Source organism: Glandiceps talaboti, chromosome 11, assembly GCF_964340395.1.
Source record: "Glandiceps talaboti chromosome 11, keGlaTala1.1, whole genome shotgun sequence".
Classification (NCBI taxonomy): Eukaryota; Metazoa; Hemichordata; class Enteropneusta; family Spengelidae; genus Glandiceps; species Glandiceps talaboti.
Window position 1 is genome coordinate 4281763 of NC_135559.1, and position 23603 is coordinate 4305365.

The 23603-nt window shown below is 35.0% G+C and overlaps 1 protein-coding gene across 2 annotated transcripts in view; it reads left to right on the top strand.

The window, feature by feature from the left end:
• The window catches only part of LOC144442276 (glycogenin-1-like), a 63601-nt gene extending 41910 nt beyond the window's left edge, over positions 1-21691 (top strand). Inside the window, exons 2-8 of one of the 2 annotated variants that reach the window (XM_078131577.1) lie at positions 3545-3686; positions 4108-4282; positions 5060-5222; positions 5832-5958; positions 6657-6843; positions 9259-9723; positions 18800-21691. In XM_078131577.1, the coding sequence (XP_077987703.1) occupies positions 3545-3686; positions 4108-4282; positions 5060-5222; positions 5832-5958; positions 6657-6843; positions 9259-9723; positions 18800-19003 (1463 nt within the window). In that variant the 3' untranslated portion in view covers positions 19004-21691. Of the gene's footprint in view, positions 1-3544; positions 3687-4107; positions 4283-5059; positions 5223-5831; positions 5959-6656; positions 6844-9258; positions 9724-16712; positions 17676-18799 lie in introns of those variants that run through there. The other variant, XM_078131578.1, reaches the window with a different exon arrangement.
• Positions 21692-23603: the final 1912 nt, after the last annotated feature.

Genomic DNA, 23603 nt, shown 5'->3' on the forward strand with positions numbered 1-23603 from the left:
GATGAAATAGTAGAATACGGTGGAATTATACATGTATGTGTTACGTTTTCTACATGTACATTTTTGTAGCTGCTATCCATGGCAGTGTATTATTAACACAAAGGTGGAATAATTGCTGGTGGTATTTAGAGATTGGCGAATAAATCACAGAATACATCACTATTATATCTTTCCTCCCACTCCCCATGATGTACTTGTAACTGATCTATGAAATGATAGAATACGGTGACGTGGTACATGTCCATCTGCTTGCACTGGCTATGTGTAATAGTTTGTCTATATTTACAGATTTTTGACTAAATCACAGCATACATTGTCAATCTCAATTTAACTCCCATTCCCCATGATGTATTTGTAACTGATGAAATGAAAGAATATAGTAAAGTCATACATGTCTTCACTACAAGCTATGGCTATTAAAGTTGAATAATACTAGTTTGGTGGTGTTAATACCAGCTTGGTGAATAAATGACAGAATCTATCATTTTCAATTAACCTCCCAATCCCCTATCACATATATACTGGTATGTGATGATAAACATGTACTGCTTACAAGTTACATGTGAAATATTGAATATTAATAGATCTATTTCACCAGAACATATATTTTGAAAATCAAATAATGTAAATGCATTCAAATGAATTACATTTACTTAGTAGTACCAAAAATATAAATTATATTATTAAATGAATGTATTGGTAGAAATACTAAATGAAATTGTATACCACAAAGCTACAACAAATTGTTGCGTCAGTTGAGTAAGGTCGTATCTGCTGTACAGTTGTATAGGCAGATACGACCTTACTGCACTGACGCAATGAAAATAGTTACAGAGATTAGTCTATCTACATGCAAGTTTTAACCCTAAGATAATATTTTTAAGTATTGTAAAAACTAACATTAGTGTAAGTCTGCATATCAAAAATGATTAAAAAATAATGACGTAAAGAAAAGAAAAATGTTAAGCTTGTGGATTCGTATATATAAGACTTAGTCGTGTCTCAGAAAAAATTCTAAAATTTGGCTAAAGTTACAGCTGTTGTCATTCTGCCAGCTGCAAACAAGACAGGAATAGAAATCTTCCATATCAGATAGATGGATACAGATGTCTATGGTTGCAATTTCCTGTATCTAGGCAATATCTGAGTTGTAGAAGGATGATGGTGGATATAATAGGGTGACCTTAAATGAACTTTGCATTGTCCAGTATTTGATTGCATGGTTAAGATGGATATCATGACTCGGCAAATAAAGAAATAACAAACGCACACACAATAAATGATTTAGTTTTGTTTCTTTGTATGTTAAACACTGGACATTGTCATTTAATTTCAAAATGAAAGATACGAAAAAAAAGCATACACAGACATCAAGTCAGTGTGTTGTGAAATAAAAGACAAAATCTTTTGTTTTCGCCAAGATGATAACGAATAATTTTTGGTGAGTCATCACAAGGCAAGGAATAGTGGAATGCCAAATTTAGGTGTGTCATAAAACATTGCTGTGTGTCAGGGCTGGTCAAATTGACTTAGAGACTACACTGGTCACCACATAGTAAGCGATAGGGAATGCCAAATGTAGGTGTGTCGTAAGAATTTGCTGTGTGTCAATGACTCCATGGCCTGTCAAAATGGCTAAGGAGACACGATCATCGACAATAAGTCATTGACAATGAGCTAATCAGAAGGATTGAACTATTAAAAGGTCTGGACAGAAGGATTAAACCACCTTCTGGATAAAACATCAGTATATTTTTCAATGGGGAAGCGTTAGATTTGAGACATAATTTTTATCCAGATATTAAATACTTACACAATAAATTCATCTAGCGTCTTAGATTTGTATCTTGAAAAGTGTATCCATATTATTGACAGGTTTGTCACATACTGTGTATATTTGATATGATGGTGACGTCAACAGCAGTACTTGGGGACACCCAAAAAAATTGTGTCATCAAATCAGTTATCTGCTTTGCTAACATCTATTCTACATGTTTCAGTATAGAGCACAATGTTATGTATAATTCTTTATATTCAGATCTGGTCAATACCCCTTTTGATGAAGATTGCAACTACTATAACTTTAAATAGAGTGAGATATTTTATATGCAAATTTACAAGTATCAACCACAGAAAACCATGGGTAGAATGGTTAAGTGTTGAAAACTAGAAGGATGATGTAAGGGGCATGTTTGGTTATGCAGCATGCATATATAATTAGCAGCATGCATATATAATTAGGTTGCCACTTTGAAGCCAAGAACGTGAATAACCTAGCTAATTCCCTAGACACTGTCAATGTATGGTCTCTAATGATAAATAGGAATAAAGGTACAACATTATCACCATAACCACTGGAGCATACAGAATGTAAATTAATTAGTACTGGAATCTTCTAGAATTTTGTGACAGTCATTATACGTAGAGCTGTGCAGTACTGAAACTTGTGATTGTTGTTAGAACAGTTTTTGTTAATAATGTCACAGAGGAAGTGTCGGAAATGGCTTTTAGTCTCAAATGAAATATCATCTTCCGTAAATGAAATATGATTGTAAAGTTATAGGTTATATACCCTTGTTTATATAAAATGTTCTATTTATGTTAAAAAATCATAAAATATATGCTTTTCATGGTTATTTACCATTCATTTCTGCTCCTACTCTTCCAAATAAATTAATAAATGAACTATACATATACATTATGTATACTATCTTAATATACTAGAAATAAAATTTTATTTATCGTATATTTAGATACAATGTATCGGTATGTTTGTTGGGGTGGTGGTTAGTGGGTTGTTGTTGTTGTTGTTGTTGTTGTTGTTGAAATCAGAAGTTGTTTAAATTATAAAGTAACTTTACTCAATTTTGTATCAATGATGAATTATGCATACACCATATTTTTATAAGATCGCTGATGACTATGTCATTAAAAAGACATCTGTCAGGCTTAAGTACTGACAGTAGATTTTATTAAAACTTGAAATACAATAGATTACTGTAGGTCGTATTCACTGTGCCCTCTAATGATAGCCAAATTTTGTTGCGAGTCAAAATGAGAAAAACTGGGATTTCTTGTGAGTTGTCATATAGTAAGAGATAGGGGAACACCAACGTTTGCATCTCTAGATATTTTGTGTGTCAGTGGCATGTCAAATTGGCTTAGAGGGCACGCTGGTTGTACAGAGAACCGAGGCCAACTTAATTTTGAAAAAGAGAAACTGTTTTAAAGCTTGCCTATCCACATGTACCAGGTATACCATCCATCTATGTGATATATGATTCTGATATTTTTAGAGACTCTGAAATGATTTGGGAAACCTCTGGTTGCTAACCTCAGCTGTTGATAACTAGCACGGTCTACCAGTAAACACAAAAATGATGGGTAAAGTTGAGTTACTTGTACATGTGATGTGTGAGGTAAGTTGATCTAGGTGTAAACAGAACAACAGCCTTGTAAAGCACCAAGAAAATGTTGTAGACATTGCACAGGACTATAAAGTTGTGTTAGTCTAACGATTCATTTTTCTCATTTCCGTTTGTAGTGCACGATGAAGCATTCGTCACCCTTACAACCAATGATACATATGCATATGGAGCGTTGGTGCTCGGTCATTCATTGCGTGCAGCTGGTACATCACGAAGACTTGCTGTCATGGTAACACCAGGTGTGACAAGTCGTATGAGGTAAATCTGCATACACATGTACACAAACACAGGTGTGCACACACATGCACACAAACACAGATGTACACACACATGTACACAAGTGTGCACATAAACAGTGTGTGTGCATGCACACACACACACACACACACAATTTTGTGTTGCAGAACTTGGTGGACAACATTTTACAATGACTACATGCTACGAATACTGTCTCAAAAAGAACATAATTTTACATGTTGAATTCATATGCTAATTGTTAATATGTTCTTGTAGATTTCAGGCAGCATCTTTTTTAGACGCCTTAGGTAGTATAACATAATTAGATGAATAGAGTGTATAAGATGTTACTAGTTATTATTTCAGACGAGCTGGTTTGTAACATGCAACACAGAAACAGTTATAAACATTTGTGTAGTTAATAAATTGTTGTGTTTTTCAGGCAACTTCTTTCAGATGTCTTTGATAACATAACACAAGTGGATCCATTGGATAGTAATGATGAAGCAAATTTGGCCCTACTAACACGTCCAGAACTAGGAATAACCTTCTCCAAACTTCACTGCTGGAGACTTACACAGTACAGCAAGTGTGTCTTTATGGATGCCGATACAGTGGTAAGTTAACAAGTGTGTCTTTATGGATGCCGATACAGTGGTAAGTTAACAAGTGTGTCTTTATGGATGCCGATACAGTGGTAAGTTAACAAGTGTGTCTTTATGGATGCCAATACACTGGTAAGTTAACAAGTGTGTCTTTATGGATGCCGATGCTCTGATAAGTTAGCAAGTGTGTCTTTATGGATGTCGATACTCTGGTAAGTTAACAAGTGTGTCTTTATGGATGCCGATGCTCTGGTAAGTTAACAAGTGTGTCTTTATGGATGTCAATACAGTGGTAAGTTAACAAGTATGTCTTTATGGATGCTGATACACTGGTAAGTTAACAAGGGTGTGTCTGTATGGATGTCAATACAGTGGTAAGTTAACAAGTATGTCTGTATGCATACCAATACACTGGTAGTGTCTTTATGGATGCCAATACACTGGTATGTTAACAAGGGTGTCCTTCCACCCAACCTCCTTGCACCGAAGTTGGAGGGGTTGACTGATGTGGGAGGGTGCCCCATCACGGTGTACCTTACTGACTAACACTTTGCCAGATAATTAAACATCTCATACGGTAAAATCATTTGACAGTCCATTGTTTAAAATATACTTCAAATTTTATATCCTTAGAAAATAAGATAGACTATTATAAAAACACCTGGGGAATAACTTTGAGGGTCTTTGACATTCCAAGAAACTTAAACTTTCATATCCATATTAAACCTGGTCTAGTGCTTTTGAATAGGTTAGATCTTGACACAAAAGTTTGACTTTGTTCTTGTACAGGTGCTACGTAACATAGATGACTTGTTTGATAGGGACGAACTATCAGCAGCACCTGATGTTGGCTGGCCTGACTTGTTTAACTCAGGAGTGTTTGTCTTCAAACCATCAGAAGAAACCTACAAAGGATTACTACAGTGCTCGGTCACGCAAGGAAGTTTTGATGGTAAGTATTAGAGTAGGCTTGAAATTCGGGGGAATATGCCATGAAAAAAACAAAAGATTCTACACTTTGGCCACTAGGTGTGCTATTTGGCAGGAACGACGTGAATGCTGTACACTAGTTGGGTACTGTAGGTCTCCTTTGAAAAATGGTCATTTGTCATTGTTTCCAGGGCAGTAATAGACAGTTTGAAAAAAGACAAAAGATTTAAAAGTTTGACCACTAGGGGTGCTAATTTAATGAGTGTTGTTGCTCTATGTAAATCTATGACAAATGTTTACTATTGATTTTGAGATTATGCACTGTATTTATCGGGAACTTGAGATCAAAAGATCCTTACATATAACAGGCTTTGATAACCAGTACTAGTGTACATGTCAAACATTTTATAAAGGTCTTCTGCCCCAAAAAGAAGCAAGTAATGGTGGCAGGGATCTGACATGAAATGTACACAGATTGTTAAGAGCCAGCCTTCATGACAAGAAAGTCTGACTCCACAGCAGTGTACAGATTACAAGGAAGTCTGACTCCACAGCTGACAGCTGGTACTAAAATTCAGTGATGGACAATTTTATGAATATTTACCAGTGATAATTTTCTATTGATGTGTAGGTGGAGACCAAGGCCTTCTGAATACATACTTCGGTGACTGGTCAACCAAAGACATTGCAAGACACTTACCATTCATTTATAACATGACAGCATCAAGGGCCTACAGTTATCTTCCAGCATTTGTCAGGTAAGTAAACCCCCTCCCACATCACATCACTCCCACCACCACCACCACCACCCCCCCCCCCCAACCATTTATAACATGACAGCATCAAGGGACCTGGTAGGATAGAGGTTGCAATGTGAATGATTTAATCTTGTGTGTACCCTAGTCCACCCAGCTGTATAATTGGGGACCTGGTAGGATAGAGGTTGCAATGTGAATGATTTAATCCTATGTGTACCCTAGTCAACCCAACTGTATAATTGGGGACCTGGTAGGATAGAGGTTGCAATGTGATTAATTTAATCCTATGTGTACCCTAGTCAACCCAGCTGTATAATTGGGGACCTGGGAGGATAGAGATTGCAATGTGAATGATTTAATCCTATGTGTACCCTAGTCAACCCAGCTGTATAATTGGGGACCTGGGAGGATAGAGGTTGCAATGTGAATGATTTAATCCTATGTTTACCCTAGTCAACCCAGCTGTATAATTGGGGACCTGGTAGGATAGAGGTTGCAATATGAATGATTTAATCCTATGCATTCGAGGCTGCAATGAATTGTATGATCCTCAGTGAGTTGTAGTATAAAGGGCCATAGCACTGATATATAAGTCAATGCCAGTGGTAATAACTGTCAATTGCTTGAGCACCATATGGGAAAGCGATATAAAATCTAATCTTATCATAATAGTAAATGTGATATCTTTTGATTGATAGATTTGGTGATGACGTCAAGGTTGTCCATTTTATTGGTATCGTCAAACCCTGGCAGTACACGTTTGACACCAGTAGTGGTCATGTTATTTCACATGAAGCCACGACATCTCAACATGAACTCTCATTTGTTCAAGCTTGGTGGGACATCTTCATTGCTAAGGTCAAACCAGCCTTGGAGTCCTTACAGGTAATGTAACTTTTTGTTTGTTTGTTTGTTTGTTTGTTTGTTTGTTTGTTTGTTTGTGTGTGTTTATTTATTTGTTTTGTTGTTGTTGTTTTAACGACATTCTTTTGAGCCAGAAATTGTAATGACTGAAGTTGAGTTGTAATAACATCTTTACCTTGACCACTGCAAAATCTAGGGTTCAAATCGACAAGTTGGTTTGTTTGAACAAATGTTTGTAAAGTATTAAAAAGAGTGTCATTCAAGCTGGCACTGTTCAACAATTTAGGGTTTGTGTGTGTAGTGCAGTTTTCTCCCATTTGAATACCCCCATGTGAAGTTTGGCCCAAGTCTATATGCTGTGACTGCATCTAGGCATACACTGAGTAATCTGGTTCCCCTGTAATACTGCACCACTGAGCGATGGCCTAACCCTATCTGCCAAACAAAGTAGGCATTCTCTGGGTAGTCTTGCCATAGAAAGTAGGTATTCTGTAAGTAATTCAGTTTCCGTGATAACAACGAACCAATTAGGGTTGTCCTTACCCTATCTGCCAAATTACTGTATGTAGGTGATTTCTTGTTTTCCACTGCATGAATACTGAACCCATTAGGGGGATGGTTCTCACTGGAATCCTTTTGAAAATCAAAACTACAAGACCTGCCCAGTATTGTCATCTGATGTCTTGTATGTCTCATTTATGTAGTCTATTTGACAAACACCAAATAATGTGATATGATGTGTCGTGCCATGCCTATCATGCAGCACCCACTGATTAGGACTGAATGACATGGCATATCTTACGGTCTATGTACTTCAGTGGTACATCACATACATGATTGTGTTTTCCTAAAAATGTTATGAATTTATCAAACTCTTCCTGTCATACCACGGTTTGTATTTCAATATTTAAGGTTTTTGGGTATAGAGTATGTGCATTTGCCTATACATAGGAAGGGTAACTCGTTGCATGACTTGCGATCCCAATGTTTTTGCTAAGATTATCCCTGGAATAGAAAGGGGAAAGCTGTGTTCCGTACAGAATCCATGGTAATTTTGTATGGGATCTCCAGTAGATTTTACCTTCTTACTCAGCTAAAACACTGGATACCTTTCCACTTCACTTGCTATTTGCAGAATGCTCAGTGTATTGCCCCTTGCCCTTTTCTCAGATTCTGTTTTCTAGTTACTATATTTTCACATGCATATGTTCATGATACCGGTACTTGATGAACATGTGTGTGGGGTTTGCTTTACACTTACATCTCAGGCATGTACATGTTTCCACCTGGTTTTCACAACAAAAATTATTCAATGCTAGTTGCCAAAGTTGAAATATAAGTAACAAAATGTATATATTTTCATTGTACTAGAGTTAGTACTAAAACTGAGATTTTCTCAAATATAACACTGATTCTTGTAGAGAATTTGAAAGTGCTGTTTTCTGCAAAATGTTAAACATGTTACAAAGTGCAGTAAAACTGTACATTTGTAAATTGTACATGCTGTTTATTGTTACCATATACGTAGGTGATACACCATGTGAGTTAATATGTCTATTTTTCTATGTTATATCATAAACTCTCATCATGCATGTTGAAAAAATGTTGGTTTTTAAAAAGAAAAAAAAATCATTTTTGAAGTATCTTGGCATTTTTGTTAAATGCTGCATACTGCTGTAAGTATAGTAGTTTTTGAGTATGTTTTTTTTTTTTTGCTCAGACTTGCTCTCAGTCCTCTTTGGCATTGCCTCCACCAGCGTTGTGTTAGGTGTAGACATCTGAGACAGAGACAAACTGAAGGTGTGTTACATTACATGATGTAAGGACTATCTTGGACTGTCCTATAAAAACAGCAATAGAAGCGATAGAAATCAGTCAACCTAAAATAGAAAATGTTCTGACTCGACTAAATATGTTGCTAACATTACTATATTTTATTGGTTGCCATGACGACATTGTTACGTTTTCTTTGTGTAAGCTGCAATTTGGTGATCCACACCTTAAAACAGATTCAAGTATAACATGATATAATGTTTCTCAAGAAACACTGAGAAATGATGATTCTTTCAAAGAATGCTTTTACATGTAAATTAGTACTCAAATATCATGGCTGTCATTACGCAGCTCGTCCAAAAGTTGCCTTTGAACAGCACCCCCTAGTGGCCAAACTATGTAATCTCTTGTCTTTATGATAACTGCATTATGGCATCTTGAGATTGATGACAAAACCCAAACTCTTAGAATAAGTGAATCAGTTTGTGTATAGTCTTACAGGCAATGCTTGTGGGGGCAGGGAGCTAAGTCTTGCAGCTGCTCTGTGTGCTGTAAAACAACCAAAAAATCTTGCGATTGCAGATTTCATGTGAGAATTGCAACAATATTTGTTGTAGTACATGAAATTGTGTATTGACAACATTTTATCCACAATGAAAGCAGGCTCAAGATTTAATCGACTATGCCAGGAAGCTAGAGTCATCAAACATATCCCAAGATTCCTACTCTTCACATTATCAAGAATCAGATGAGTCAAATGTCTCAGGACGTACTCATAGAGATGGCAGTGTGCCACAGTTAGGCCAAGAAGATACCCGCTTGTACAACCGTCTTCTGCGGTACCAGATACCACCTGAGTTGCAAACAAGAGAAAACTATTGTCCTCCTATCCCAGACAAAGAACTCCTAGAACTTATTAAAACTTATGAGGAAGAAGCCAGGAATGTTATTCATCTTGAGATTCGAATGATTGATGATGAGAAGGAGGAGGAGGATGATGGAGTAAAAGTGGTCGAAGGAAAGAATGGAAAGATGAGTAAAGAAACGAGAGAACAAAGAATTCAGAAAATGGAGGCCAAGTTATTTGCAGACTACATCCGTAAAAAACTCTCAGAATTACTGTTACAAGTGAGTACACATATTTTGGTGTAATTTGTATATGTACAGAAGTACTATATTCTTCTTTTTGTTATTTACATATTCATATATGCAAATGAACTTATTTACATAGTGCATGCATAAATTATGACCATTTGCTATTGATTTTTGTTTGGCACATGGAGGCTAATATCTTTGCTTTGTGACCTTTGACACACTTTGCATACTGACCTTTGACATACTTGGTTATCAGCTGATGGTGTTTTCCCTAAAAAAAATTGTTTTTGGCTGCTTTCATGAGTTAATTTTCGGCTTGTGTTATTCACATATTCTTAGATTTCACCCTATATATCTATTCTTTGTTTTGTTATTGTTGATCAACGTTTTAAATGGTATGAAATATGTCCTCAGCTGTTTGCATTATTTTGGGGATATACATACATTAGAAATGAAAATGATCAGGTTATATGCCTTTTTCATATTTTCATAATTCAAGAATTCTTATAGCACCATTTGCTTTTTTACAATTTTACTCCAGAAATCATGCAACTGTAGAGAAATTCTGTGTACAAAACTTGTAATTTGTTGTATTTCTTAAGCTTCAAAACATTGTGAATATGCAAACTGATTGCGGATGTCATAAGGTCAGAGTTCAGAGGTCACATGCAAATATTTCAGCTTCCAAGTTACAGGTAGGTACATTCTGTGATGAAACAAAATAATACAATAAAATATGTAACCACCTTTTTGTCTTTCAGATATTCTAGAAAAGCCATTTGTAACACAAAGTCTAATATAATAATAATATAATATGGTTTATTCAAAATCATTTAAAAGATAAGATTATGCATGTTTTTTTCCCAAAAATTTGCCCATTGTATGAAAATAGAATATTTATGAAAACAATATGGTTAAAAAAGTGGATTTGTTTTCAGAAAGTTAGACCCATAACAATTTCATCCAAAGTGTTGATATTTTAGAATGGAATGGAATTTTTTTTTGGCCAGTGTGTTTAATTTGGGATACGTGTATATTGCTGGTGTTCATATAGTTGTATTGTGAGCTCTGCTACAATTTTTTGTTGCTTCCATGAACAATGGCTATAAAAGAGTAAATATTTGTTGATTTGCCTTTAGTTTCCAAATTTACTGTGTTTCCATGCTGTACATCGCTAAAAGAATACTATGTCGTGTTGGATGTCATCTACAAAGGTATGGCCAACAGATTGGTATCAACTGTAAGGCATCACCTATGGAAAATATGGCCAATAGAGTAGAAAAGTAATGCTGCCCAGTTGCAAACAATATGGCCGACATTTCCCCTCCACTTTTATTGTACAAGTTTTCTTTCACCTCTCTGTCATTTCTTACACATTACATCGGGTCAGTGGGTTTAACTTTCAGTAAATCAACCTTTCAATCAAACTCAGCAAAGCAGTTTCTCAACTAATACCCTCAAACTCATTGTTAACTCTTTTTTTTTTTGCACATTAAATTTAAATCAACAACAGTTAATCTTGTGAACTGTTTAGTCAAGTTGACATTTTTGACACTTTTCCAGGGCAAGTGGGCATTTTTCATATGTCCAGTGATCTTTTTTCTACCTTGACAGGGCATTTCCACTTGTTCATGTTTTGCGGGCCATCATACCAAATCCAAATGGTATGACAAGTTTCCTTGTGTTTAGGTAGTCTGGTAAATTTTATAACTTTTCAAACTTATGTCACAAGTATCCAAATGAAAATGTGTGAGATTTGGGTACCGGTACTTTTAAAATGTATTTGGTGAACAGAGTATTCACAGTACATTTTACAATCTGGATAAAAACACAATTTGCCTCCGTAGTTGTAAAAATTGGGTTTATTGTCCATTGGCTATACCGGTACTGTTGGCACTTTTTCAAACCCATATTAAATATATACTTCATTTGTTCATTTTTTGCACAAATTTGAAATAAATGTAGAAAGTCAGCTATATCATACGTACAACTACTACAAATAGAAACAAAATCAACAACCAAATCTAGAAGTCACTTTGTCGATGCAACAATCGTGTCTATAGACAAAAGTATTTCCCTGCTTCAACACTTGGTGGCGCTTGATTCCTGGTATAGTGAAGGTGTAATTTTGCCAGAAGTACAAACTCCTTTGTGTATTTAGAAACTGTACAGTTATTACCGAAGACATGAGGCATAGACTGTCGCATGCTGTAATGTTTATTAACAACCAAGTCATCCCTTTTGACGGCACCACAAGGTAAATACACCATTATCACAGACAGACATTTAATTCATTAACTAGATTTGTGATCTCACAGCGTGTTCAAAAGTTTTACTTTATTCTTGTTGTTACTCAAACTTACTCATTGTGTGTTTAATTCTACTACTAGCCCTACAAACTGGATATTGACTTTGACTGTTTTCAGTATAACAAACACTGTAGACCTAAGTTCAAGCTAATTTTTATTTTGCCTACTATCCCCTCACCTAATGTTGTTATATTTTTTCAAATACTAATTTCATAAATACTCCTTCATGGACACACACACTATCTATCTATTACACTTTACACATCCAGCACCCCACCCCATTTGTATTTTTTTGCACATTCTAAACTTTGCTTTTAAACAAGAAAAGATTTCACTTGTCAGACTCACTTTAAACCAAATACCAAACAGTTTGGTGCAATAAGAATTTCTTATTTCTTATTTCAAATAAAAATGTACAACTATAAATGAACAAAGAATTTCACCAATCAAATGAACGAATCCTTATGAGTGACACTTAAATTCAAATGAGATACAAATACATCTATACTTGTCATCTTGATTCTGTCATTTAATAACTGTCTTCTAATACATTGTGTCAATTAAAAGTTGAACATTTCACTTCTATCTATCCACTTTCCATTTTTATTCCATTCCCCTAAAACGCATGGCAAAGAAGTTGTTGGCACTGCTAGTAACCTTTAGATGGTCATTTAAACCAAGACTTCTCTATATCTATGTGCATGGCTACAACGCATACCAGCATGGCACTTTGAGTTTTATATTAAAAAACAATGTCCTTTTTTGGTTGACCATAGAAAATAGACTGTGTGTGTGTGTGTGTGTGTGTGTGTGTGTGTGTGTGTGTGTGCATGTGTGTGTGTGTGTGTGTGTGTGTGTGTGTGTGTGTGTGTGTGTGTGCGTGTGTGTATGCGTGCGTGTGTGTGTGTGTGTGTGTTTTTTATCATGAGAAAATTATGAGGGACTAAGGAAGAGATTGAAGGCAAGAAGGAAGAAAGAGGGGTTGACACTGTTTGGCAATAATATGCCATCTACAGTGTTCTGGTATATTGCATCATGGGTAAATCTGATGGATTTTATGTTACTTGTAGCTGCATAGATCCATTGAAAACAATACATGCCAATGATTTTTCACCCCATCTTTTACATTTTATAGCACAATTATTGACTCAAATATATTGTGTGTCATTTAGCAGTTAAAAGCTGATTTTTCAACCCAACTTTAATATTTACATTTTATAGCACAACTGTGTGATTTGACAGTTAATAACTTATTTTGAATGTGCTATAGACTGGCTCCAGTAAAAGGAGAAATTTTGTAAAGTCTCATAATCTTCAAATATTTTGAGTTTGTCAATCACTTTTAGTTTTTTAAGGAAATTGTTGTTCTCAACTTCTTTATACTTTTATCCACTTACGAGGCATCTCTGAGCTGATGTGTTCACCCAACTGTTTCACAATCACTCGCTCAGGTTATCATTATGCACAACAGAACACAGTTGTGATTATTACAGCATTATTTTATTCAAACAAAGAGTGAAACTAGCGTGGAGATTTGAGCAAGTCTAAAACATGCAACTAAGTTACTCAGTAATTATGTGCTTTGATCTTGACCTATGCGGAAAATCTTTAAGAGTGCTCATTGTGTGCAATAAAATAAATAAATCACAATTAACTCTGATATGCATGGGACCATTTCAACCAAACCTAGCACAAATGTCAGATACAGCAGTCCACATATGCACAACTCTTTGTTCCATGACCTTTGTGATAATTACAAATTGGCAGCCATTTTGTCATAAAAATTTCAGAATATGAATGACTAAAGTTGAAATGATGGGGGGGGGGGAGGTGGGGGGGGGGAGTATGTCTTTGACAAAGACTTGTTAAAAGAGGTATAGGTATGCTAATTCAAATCAAACAACTTCTCAATTTAGTTTTATGTATCTCAGTTCAAATGTGTAGTTTCCAAACCATGGTCACTGCCATATGTCATGGCGTATCAACAAATATAGTGTAGTGCCACAGATTTTACAGTAACAATGCCCCTCTGGACCAATTTGGTTGAAAAACAAAGTGACTCGAATCACCCAAAACCAAGTTTCTGTGAAATCATCAGTGAAATTTGATTGTTCCACATCTTGTGTTCAAGGAAATTCTCAATCTATTACATTTTGTAATTTTGCACACAGTGTTGGGCTGCCATTTTGAGGTGCGACATGGATGTGGTTTTTGAGGATTTTGGTCCCTGTTATAGAAAATATCATGGTGACCTCTCCTTGATTTGAATTGAAAATGGGTTGCATGTTTCTTGAACAAAGTGATAGAAATAGTTTCAGATCTAGACTTTTATTTCTAAGGCATACACTGTGATAAATATAGTAAACACTTCATACTTATGACTATATCCGACCCAGGAGAATTTTTTTACAACAGTCGAATTGTCACCACTCTTTTTTTCCATGAAGACTATGCTACTCTGTTTCCTTACCCCTGCTTAGTGTGTGCATGACAGCCAATGCTGTGTGTAAAGCTGTTCAGTTATGCTGTTTTGGTGTTGCTGTATATACTCTGCAAAGGCACTCTTCGATCAGATCATTACTTGCAAGTATAATGTTGAGTAAACTACGCTCCAAATTATGTATAGATTTATATAAAGAAATAAACATTATACACCATGAACAGAGAAATGACTTACATACATACATACATACATACATACATACATACATACATACATACATACATACATACATACATACATACATTCATGCATACATACATACATACATACATACATACATACATACATACATATATACATACATACATACATACATACATACATACATACATACATACATACATACATACATACATACATACATACATACACACGCACACACACATACATACATAGACATCCATACATATGCACACACACATATATAGGACTGGTACATAAATGCACATATATGCATGCGTACATATATACATACACATACATACATACATACATACATACACACACATGTACATGCACATGCACACACACATATGTACAGGCATACGTATGTACGTATGTACATATATATGTATGCACACATGCATATGTACATATTTGTACCCACTTACACAATCATGCTTTTACACATACTTCAGATCCTCTGTACATCCACAACACCACACACACTTGCTAACAGAGAGAAACACTAGTTGCACATATTTTAACATACATTACCATGTACATTGATTTACCAACAGCTGTGCAATAGAAATAGGCACAGATGTCCATATATACTTGTAACTATAAGACCACATAAATTTCCAAATGATCTGCAAATAAACGGTAAAGACATTGCTAGTGTTTTCATACACCATACTGGCTTTGCATGCCTTGGAATGTTAAGTATATATTTCTCTACTAACATTATCCATGTGAACAGTGTAACTAAGACACTTCTGATTAGTGGCAGGATTCTTGTTACGTAATGAAATGTTGACAATATATAAATTCTGACATAATTTATATCCATACTAAGTGTGTGATATAATGCATGAGTTTTAAATTTCATCATTTATGATTTTAAATATATATTTTTTATGAATACTTTTGCAAATTTTATAAATATTAATGCTAATGGACATGTTTTCTTTCCAGCTCATAAATTCACAAACTAAGCTACTAATTGACATGACATGTGATTGACAGTTGTTTCCATTAATCTAACAAAATTTGTAACTGTAACTATTCCATAGGAAAAGGGAAGTGTCTGTAATGGAGTGCATGTACCCAGAGTATGGTACATAAAGATTTGTTCCCTCTATTAGAGATGATACATTGTGGCACAGACAAGTCTTTGATTGTGGTACAAAGTTGCAGAGAGTGCAACATTGTAGCAATCATATCATACAATGTATGCGTGCATCAAAGAAAGTGTATGCCAATATGAAATTCTTTGATTGTTTGCGAAAGCTCTGTGTGCCGCCATTATCATAGATAATGCTGTAATAAAAATAGAGACAAACTTGCTTAGAGATGTCTTTTCAGTGGCTTGGTTTGTGAACATTTGTAACTGATGTTTTGTGTTGTGTTGTAACCAGACCTAGGTTGAAATGAAGAAAATGTAAAATGGCTCTCCAATAATGACTGGATATTATATAGTTTTGATAGCTTGTCTTCTCATGTAATCATTGCACTCAATAATGATCGATTTTCACTAACATATCACTGAGGTGTAGGGTCTAATTTATGAAGTGTTTGGTAGGGTTGGGAATACCAGTATTATAATAGTACGGAAAGGTTGTAAACTTCCATATATTTCAGTCCCAACTTTGTACCATAACTTTTTGTAGGAAACCTATGTAAAAAGCTGGGAAAGTGAAGTAGATTCTACTTTATATACTGCCCTCAAACCACTCTTAACAAAAACAATGCACCGTAAAGTTTTTGTTCATGGATGGGTTGTGTTCTGCTTCCTCTAAAATGATGTGATTAAACTTGGGTTTGGTATAGACAGATTTGATAGTTTATAATGTTATTTTATTGTAAGTATAATTTTAATAATGGAAAATAGATAATAATTCAGTAATTTTTATTTTATTTATTAATATATTTTGTATTGTATGTATGTATATATTAATAAGTTCATGATAAAATGATGTCATATTGTATACACATGCTAATCTGTAGAGTTCTTGAATTGAAACTGTTTATTTATTTTTCTATTGCAGGTGTGGACAGTGGTGATAGTTGTACAGATATCCTTCCTACAAGATGGTGTGTTGATGGGAATACAATTATTAGGAACATGATAGTCTGTTTGGGGTTAACTCCACTCATCCCCAAAGTCATCTTTCACCCTATAGTTGATGCAGTTTCCATGGTGATGAAAACCAGGACCCAATCAATGTTGCAACAATGAAACTTCATGATCTTCTCAATTGTAACTGTTTAATTCTGTAATAACAAATTTTTGTATTAGGAATGCATTTCCCCCCTTAAATAACAACTTTAAAAAAAAAAAAATTTTCAACTGCATATGTAATCAGCAGCAAGGGAGGTGAGAGTAAATTTGCTCTCCAGCAACTAGTCGAGTCCGTGTCCTACCTTTGAAATTATCTAAATGCTCTGTGAGTAAAATATTCATTTGATATTATGAACCCAAGTCTATGAACGCTCATTCTTGTATCAAAAATCTCTCGATAAGATAGACTCGGTAAGATAGACATTTTTATTGTCAAAAATCTCTCGATAAGATAGACATTTTTATTGTCTAAAATCTCTCGATAAGATAGACATTTTTATTGTATAAAATCGCATGGTAAGATAGACATTTTTAGTTTCTAAAATCTCTCAGGAAGGTAGACTTTTTTATTTTCAATGAATTATGTTAGCGAATTGAGTTCGACCACCACAAGAAACAATATGCTCTTCTCTTACAAATGTTGTTTTGGTCTCCAAGCTCTTTCTTTAAAAAAGTCTTGGGGAGAACATTATCTTTCAACACAGTCTCTTACTTCTGAATGATGAAACTAGGAGGTATACGCTGAGAGCAAAGACTTCCATGGATGAAGCAAAACAAAATGACATGAGTCACAGCTGTATTTACTGTTAAATAGTTTATTGATAATAAAGTGTACATAATGACAAAATTATGATCAGAAATGTAATTATTTTTTTATTTTCGGTATCAACTGACAATTTATATTTTTGGAACAATATGGATGAGAAATGTCATTATGTTTTTATAGTTTACTGAAAATATGAATTATTGACTTTCCTGTAGCATTTTATGATGTATCTGTCTGTTAGTCTGTTTTAAATTTTACCAACTCCAATTTCCAAATCACCATTGTGTCACATGGCCATCTTAATTCCATCTTTGTAGATGAGTCTTGACTCAAAATGCTGATGACTTCATGGCTATTCAGAGACTGTTATCATAACTTTTCCACATGCATTGTTATGTGTTCCTATATATGTATGTGCATGTACATGTACTTGCGATGAAATCGTTTAGACATCCATACAAATTTGATTTGCCTGCCTTGTTTGCTTCCATCTTTTTGCTAAGTATTGCTGTATTTTGCTGCAGTGCCAAACTAGTGTCATTTCATTATTATGTTGTGTTGTGTTTTGAAAACATGAAATGTCCTGCAATGTTAGGTTGTGTTGTGTTTTGAAAACATGAAGTGTCCAGCAGTGTTAGGTTGTGTTATGTTTACAAATAAACTTATGTACATGTACATTACCTGTCTTGTCCAAGAATGGGGTACAATTGTTGTAGAGATACTAATGGATGTATAATAATCACATGTATAGACTTCGTGCAAATACCAATCAATAACATTAAATGGTCCCATGATTTATTACCTCAGTTTGAAGCATAATTTTTCAAATTGTCATAAATTTATTGTTTAGATAACAACATCTGTTTGTGAAACATTAAAAGTGAAGTTTATTCTGTTACCAAGAAGATGATAGATGTGTATATGTGGCTGTATAGGCATGTTAGATGATCCTGTATGTATTTGGGTGGGGGTGGGGGTGGCATTGGTTCTCAGTGGGTGGCGTATTTCATGATTACTGTTCGTCAGATGTAAAATTCTTTACAGCAAGTGGATACAAAGTAATGCTGAAGGTCATTTTGAAGTACATATGTAAAGGTACAACCCGATTGTTTTCTTGTTTGATGACTTAAGTAAAGATTTGTTGTTGTCATCTGTCAAGGAAAGGAGATTTGAATTGCAATGCTGTATTAAGATCTGTTACTTTCAGTTCTCTCACTCAATGATATTCCTTGTTTTTTATACAACAGGACAGTCTTCCAGAAGAGATGGGAAAACTGACACTTGGAAGTATGGCAACTCCACAGTCTCCCACATCACCTACAGCCCCAGCGGCACCAGTCGATAGCCGTACTCGTCAATGGCAATGGGAACAAGGTCAAATAGACTACCTAGGAGCTGACAGATTCGACAACATCATGAAAAAGATTGACGAAAAAGTAAACAACAAATGAAAATACACATAAATTAACACAACAAGGTTTTTGCTAATGAAACCACTAGATTGATAATTGATGATAATTGGTGAGAATAGCGGCCAATGCAAATGGGCAATAAGTGTAAGATGTAAGTACACTGTACAGTTAAATAGTAAGAACAAGATGAATCTAATAGTGTCTGTAGTAGCTAGGGCAAGTTGTATCTTCTGAATTTATAGCCCTTGAAATTTGTGAGCTAACCTGCTGACGATTGTACAAAACTGTATTCTTATAGATGTACAGTGGGTATTTGTATTCACACATAGGATGTACATTGCAGATTTCTTTTCCTTCCTTTATTTCTTTTATTAAAAAAAATCGGGCTTGCCTTTTTGGCCGACTTGGAACTGCAGTAGGCTTATATGCCTTTTCAGCTGACCCATGCATAGTGAATATAAGATGAAGAGAAATAATCTCTTAATAAATGTATAGTATTTTCATTGTAGAGTAGTACTTTGTATATGCACTCAACATAGCTGAAATTTGCATATAGGTCACAAATACCAGATGTGTCTGTCAAAGAAACTTACATTTTGAATTTGCTTTTACTGGATTTTTTTTATAAGAAAGAGTTTTGTTCAGTCATGTACATTATCAGCTCATACAGTTAGAATCGCCATCATGTCTCATTTATCTTACAAAATATTTGCATATTATATGATTTAATTTATCTAATCATAGCTGAAATCAACTGTAAGTATGCAAATTTCTAACAAAAATGGCAAACTTCACTAAATAAGAACATGATGTGCAAAGGCAACCTAGGGGTGATATGAAGCTATTACACGGTTGCCACTGATTGGAAAACATGCGTATACTTTCTCTCGTTCATCAACAATACAGCCAACAAACAGATGTGCTTGTTTCCTTTGTTTTTCTAACCAATCAGAATGAACCTTGTAAAATGCTTCACATTATCTGGCAGCTTAAATGATTGGTTCCATCATCTCTAATTGGTTGCATCATCTCTAAATCGCTAAGACTTTAATAAATTGCTGGGTTTGCATACAATGGAACTGCTTGGTTTCTAATGGGCATTCATCTTATTGAGGTGTGTAGATTACCTCTGTGTATCGTTTCAAGAAAGATTTGTGTGTCAGTTCCTGTTTTAGAAGGAATCATCTACCCTATTCCAAAGTTGGTCTCCACCTTAGATGATGTCTTGCCAAGTCTTTTGTATTTTTGTATTTATGTAAATTAATCACAACTTGGTCAATTGCTATAATCTGATTTAGCTATGAGCAGTGTGCCATCTAATGATAGCCAAATTTTGTTGCTGTGAGTCAAAATAATAAAACCTGACATTTCCTGCTAGTCACCACATAGTAAGAGATAGGGGAACACCCAAATTTTGGTGTGTCACTAGAAAGTGTGTGCTTCAGTGGCCCGTCAAAATGGCTTACCAGGCACACTGGCTATGAGTGTGTGTATGTAGTGGGTTTATCACCTTTGCCTTGTTTAGACCAAACATAAATCTGAATCATGCACTAGACCCAAAATCATGAAGCCAGGGTCTCAATTTCTTGCCTATTATTTGAAAAAGTAAGTTATTTGACTTTCCTTTCCCAAAGTCCCATAAAACCAGAACCCTGAAATAGGAAACTATCAATAAAACTTGGCTGTAACACCTCTGGAGAACTAAACTTTCCTAATATGAACTCAAGTAACTTTTAACTAATTGCAAATAATATTGTCTTCATTGAGACGCACTTTGGAAAATGGTAGGTTTAGTATACATGAAAGTAACAAATGTTGCACACACATTATCTAGAGTACAAGCTGTGTCAGAAAATTCTTTGAAAAGTAATGTTAACACAATGATTTGTTTTTAAGACTTACTTGCTTTTATTAATTAATCTTAAGTTAATCATGTTTTTAGCCTGCTTTGTATGCTTGTATCTGTGACATGGAAACTTGGAAATTGCTGTATTCATGTGAATTAGTGGTTTGTATTTTTACATTCTTTCTTTCTGTCATATACATAATATAATTTCTCACCAATTGCAAAATTATCAATATTACCAAGTAAATAAATGCTTCATTGTGTGCATTCATTTTATTAGTTTTGTTATTTTTTTTCAACATTTTGAAATTAACAGGATTTTTTTCACATTATTTAAAGGCAAATGATTATTTCAGAGTTCAAACAACATGAAGTCTGTACTAATTTATGTAAGAGTTGCTTGATTGTACAGGAGGGTGCAAACAAGTTTGAAAAATCAGCTTACATATATGTATACTGTGATATGTTAGTTTTCCTGTCAGACCCCCCCCCCTCCCCACAACAAGAACTGAAGAATCGAACTAACTTAATGGGGATAGGCAAAATTATATTTTGTCACCTCTCCCTCCCACAGCAAATGATAAACATTTGAAATACAATTGAAACAAGATCCTTATCTATTCACACCTCATTGATATATCTGACATGCATGCGCAGTCATCCGGGTCGATTGGTTAGAGTGGTTGGTTTGGAATCTGCAGGTTGCAGGTTTGAGCCCAGCTACTGCCATTTGTTTCTGAATGGCTAAAGTCCTCGGGCGATGATTTGAACCACGATTGTGCCTCAGTCAACCCAGCTGCATTATTGGTAGACTGTCGACAAGTCGCTTGTGCCATTTTTGCTACGTTTTAACTAAAACTAAAGTCGTCGCCGCACTCCGATCTGACGCAATACTACTATAATCGCATACTGATAGCGAGGGCCTTGCTGTCAGTATGCGATTATAGTAGTATTGTGCTGGATCTGAGCACGGCGTCGACTCGAGTTTTAGATAAAATGTAGCAAAAAAAGTGCGAGCGACTGTCTACATTATTGGGGACCTGGTAGGATAGAGGTTACAATGTGAATGCTTTGATCTAGTACACTTACAGTGACTGCAATGGATTACATGCTGCCCAGGGAGTTTAAGTATGAAGGGCTTTTGTGATGTAGATCCATGCCAGAGATAATAATCGTAAAGCTCACAGAGCATAGTGTGGGGAAGTGAAATATAAAATCTAACATTATTATTATTATTGTTATTATTATTATCTACAAGTACAAATAACAAATTACTTATTGGCCATCTATTGGAAATGTAAAGCATTTCTTTACCAAACAAATGACGGGTTTAGAGCCCATGCAGACAACTATTTATAAACCATTTCTTTACCAAACAGTTGGCCATTTTAAAGACAATGAAAGCAGACAGTCATGTTCTGCAATAACATATGTATCTCAAGGATTCAATAATGTACAATTTATTGTCAGGAATGGAGATTTCATTCTCACATTCCTCAACACCAACATATTTCCACATTCTGTGGTGTTTTTGATAAAAAATTGAAACCCTAATAGCAGAGAGGGATATACCTGACAAACTATACAGTTTCATACATGTCAAAATGGTAATCTTCTAAGGGGAACCTTGGTGGAAAAGCCTCAGGAACTTGAATATATTTTTACTCTATAATACCCTTAAAAACCCTGTGTTATGGTGATCTAACAAAATGGTTTAGGGCTTCCAAAATATCAACCCATTCAAATCAGGTATTGGTGTGTGTGAGTTGCTCTCATTGGCTGTCACCTGGCAATTACAGCAATGATCAGGCAAGGTTGATATCTGTCCTAAACTACTATTGGGTGTCACTGTTGCCAACAGCAACAAGCAGCCCATTTCATATCATACAATATCAAACATAACACAGTGGTGTCGAATGTTATTATATTTCCTCTTTTCTCACAAACACCTTCGCAGACTACTAAAGCATTATGACTTTAAAGATGAATAGAGAGATGGTAAGTCTGTTTATCTTCATGAAAGTGCTACAGTCATACAATACTGTGTTGTCAGTGTCTTTTTTGAGGACTTGGAACCCCTGTAACAGACATGGGAAATCTGGTAAAATTAAATTTTGATACACCTTAGTACCATAATTTTGGTTAGGAACCATAGTAGAAAGCATGGGGAACTATGGTAGATTTTACTTGCTTTCAAACTTTACCAAGAACCCTGATTACTAATACTGTCATCAGTATCTGAATTTGTGTATTTCATCAAGTCCGTCTATACGCAATCAGAGTCTCTGCATATGAATACTGCTTATAATCGCAGACTTTAAAGCAAGTCAGCTGAATGAACCTCAGAATTGATGAAAGTAACTTTGCTCTTGTGTTGATTCAAATTTAAATGGAAATACTAGTTCTGATACATTTAGATCAAGTTTTCATATGTGTATTTTGAGTAATTTGTGTGACTAAAGCACCATTTATGGAAAGCAAAGCTACCATCTCCTATTCATGGATCTTAGTATAATGTTAATCCATTACGTCAAATGTCTAAATATGTGTATTATAGAGGAAACATTCATATTGCCCAACCAATGAAAATCTAACTTTAACATTTATACATATAGTATGGTGCACTTGACAACCATTTCAACTGCTTGTGTGTTATAACGTTTGATCTATCAAGCTGATGAATATCTTTGGTCACTTGACAACCACATCATGTGACCAACAATTATTGAAGATTTTAAATTCAGGTTATCCACTAACTACGCTGAAAGTCAAGGAAAAACAATGGTCTTGGCA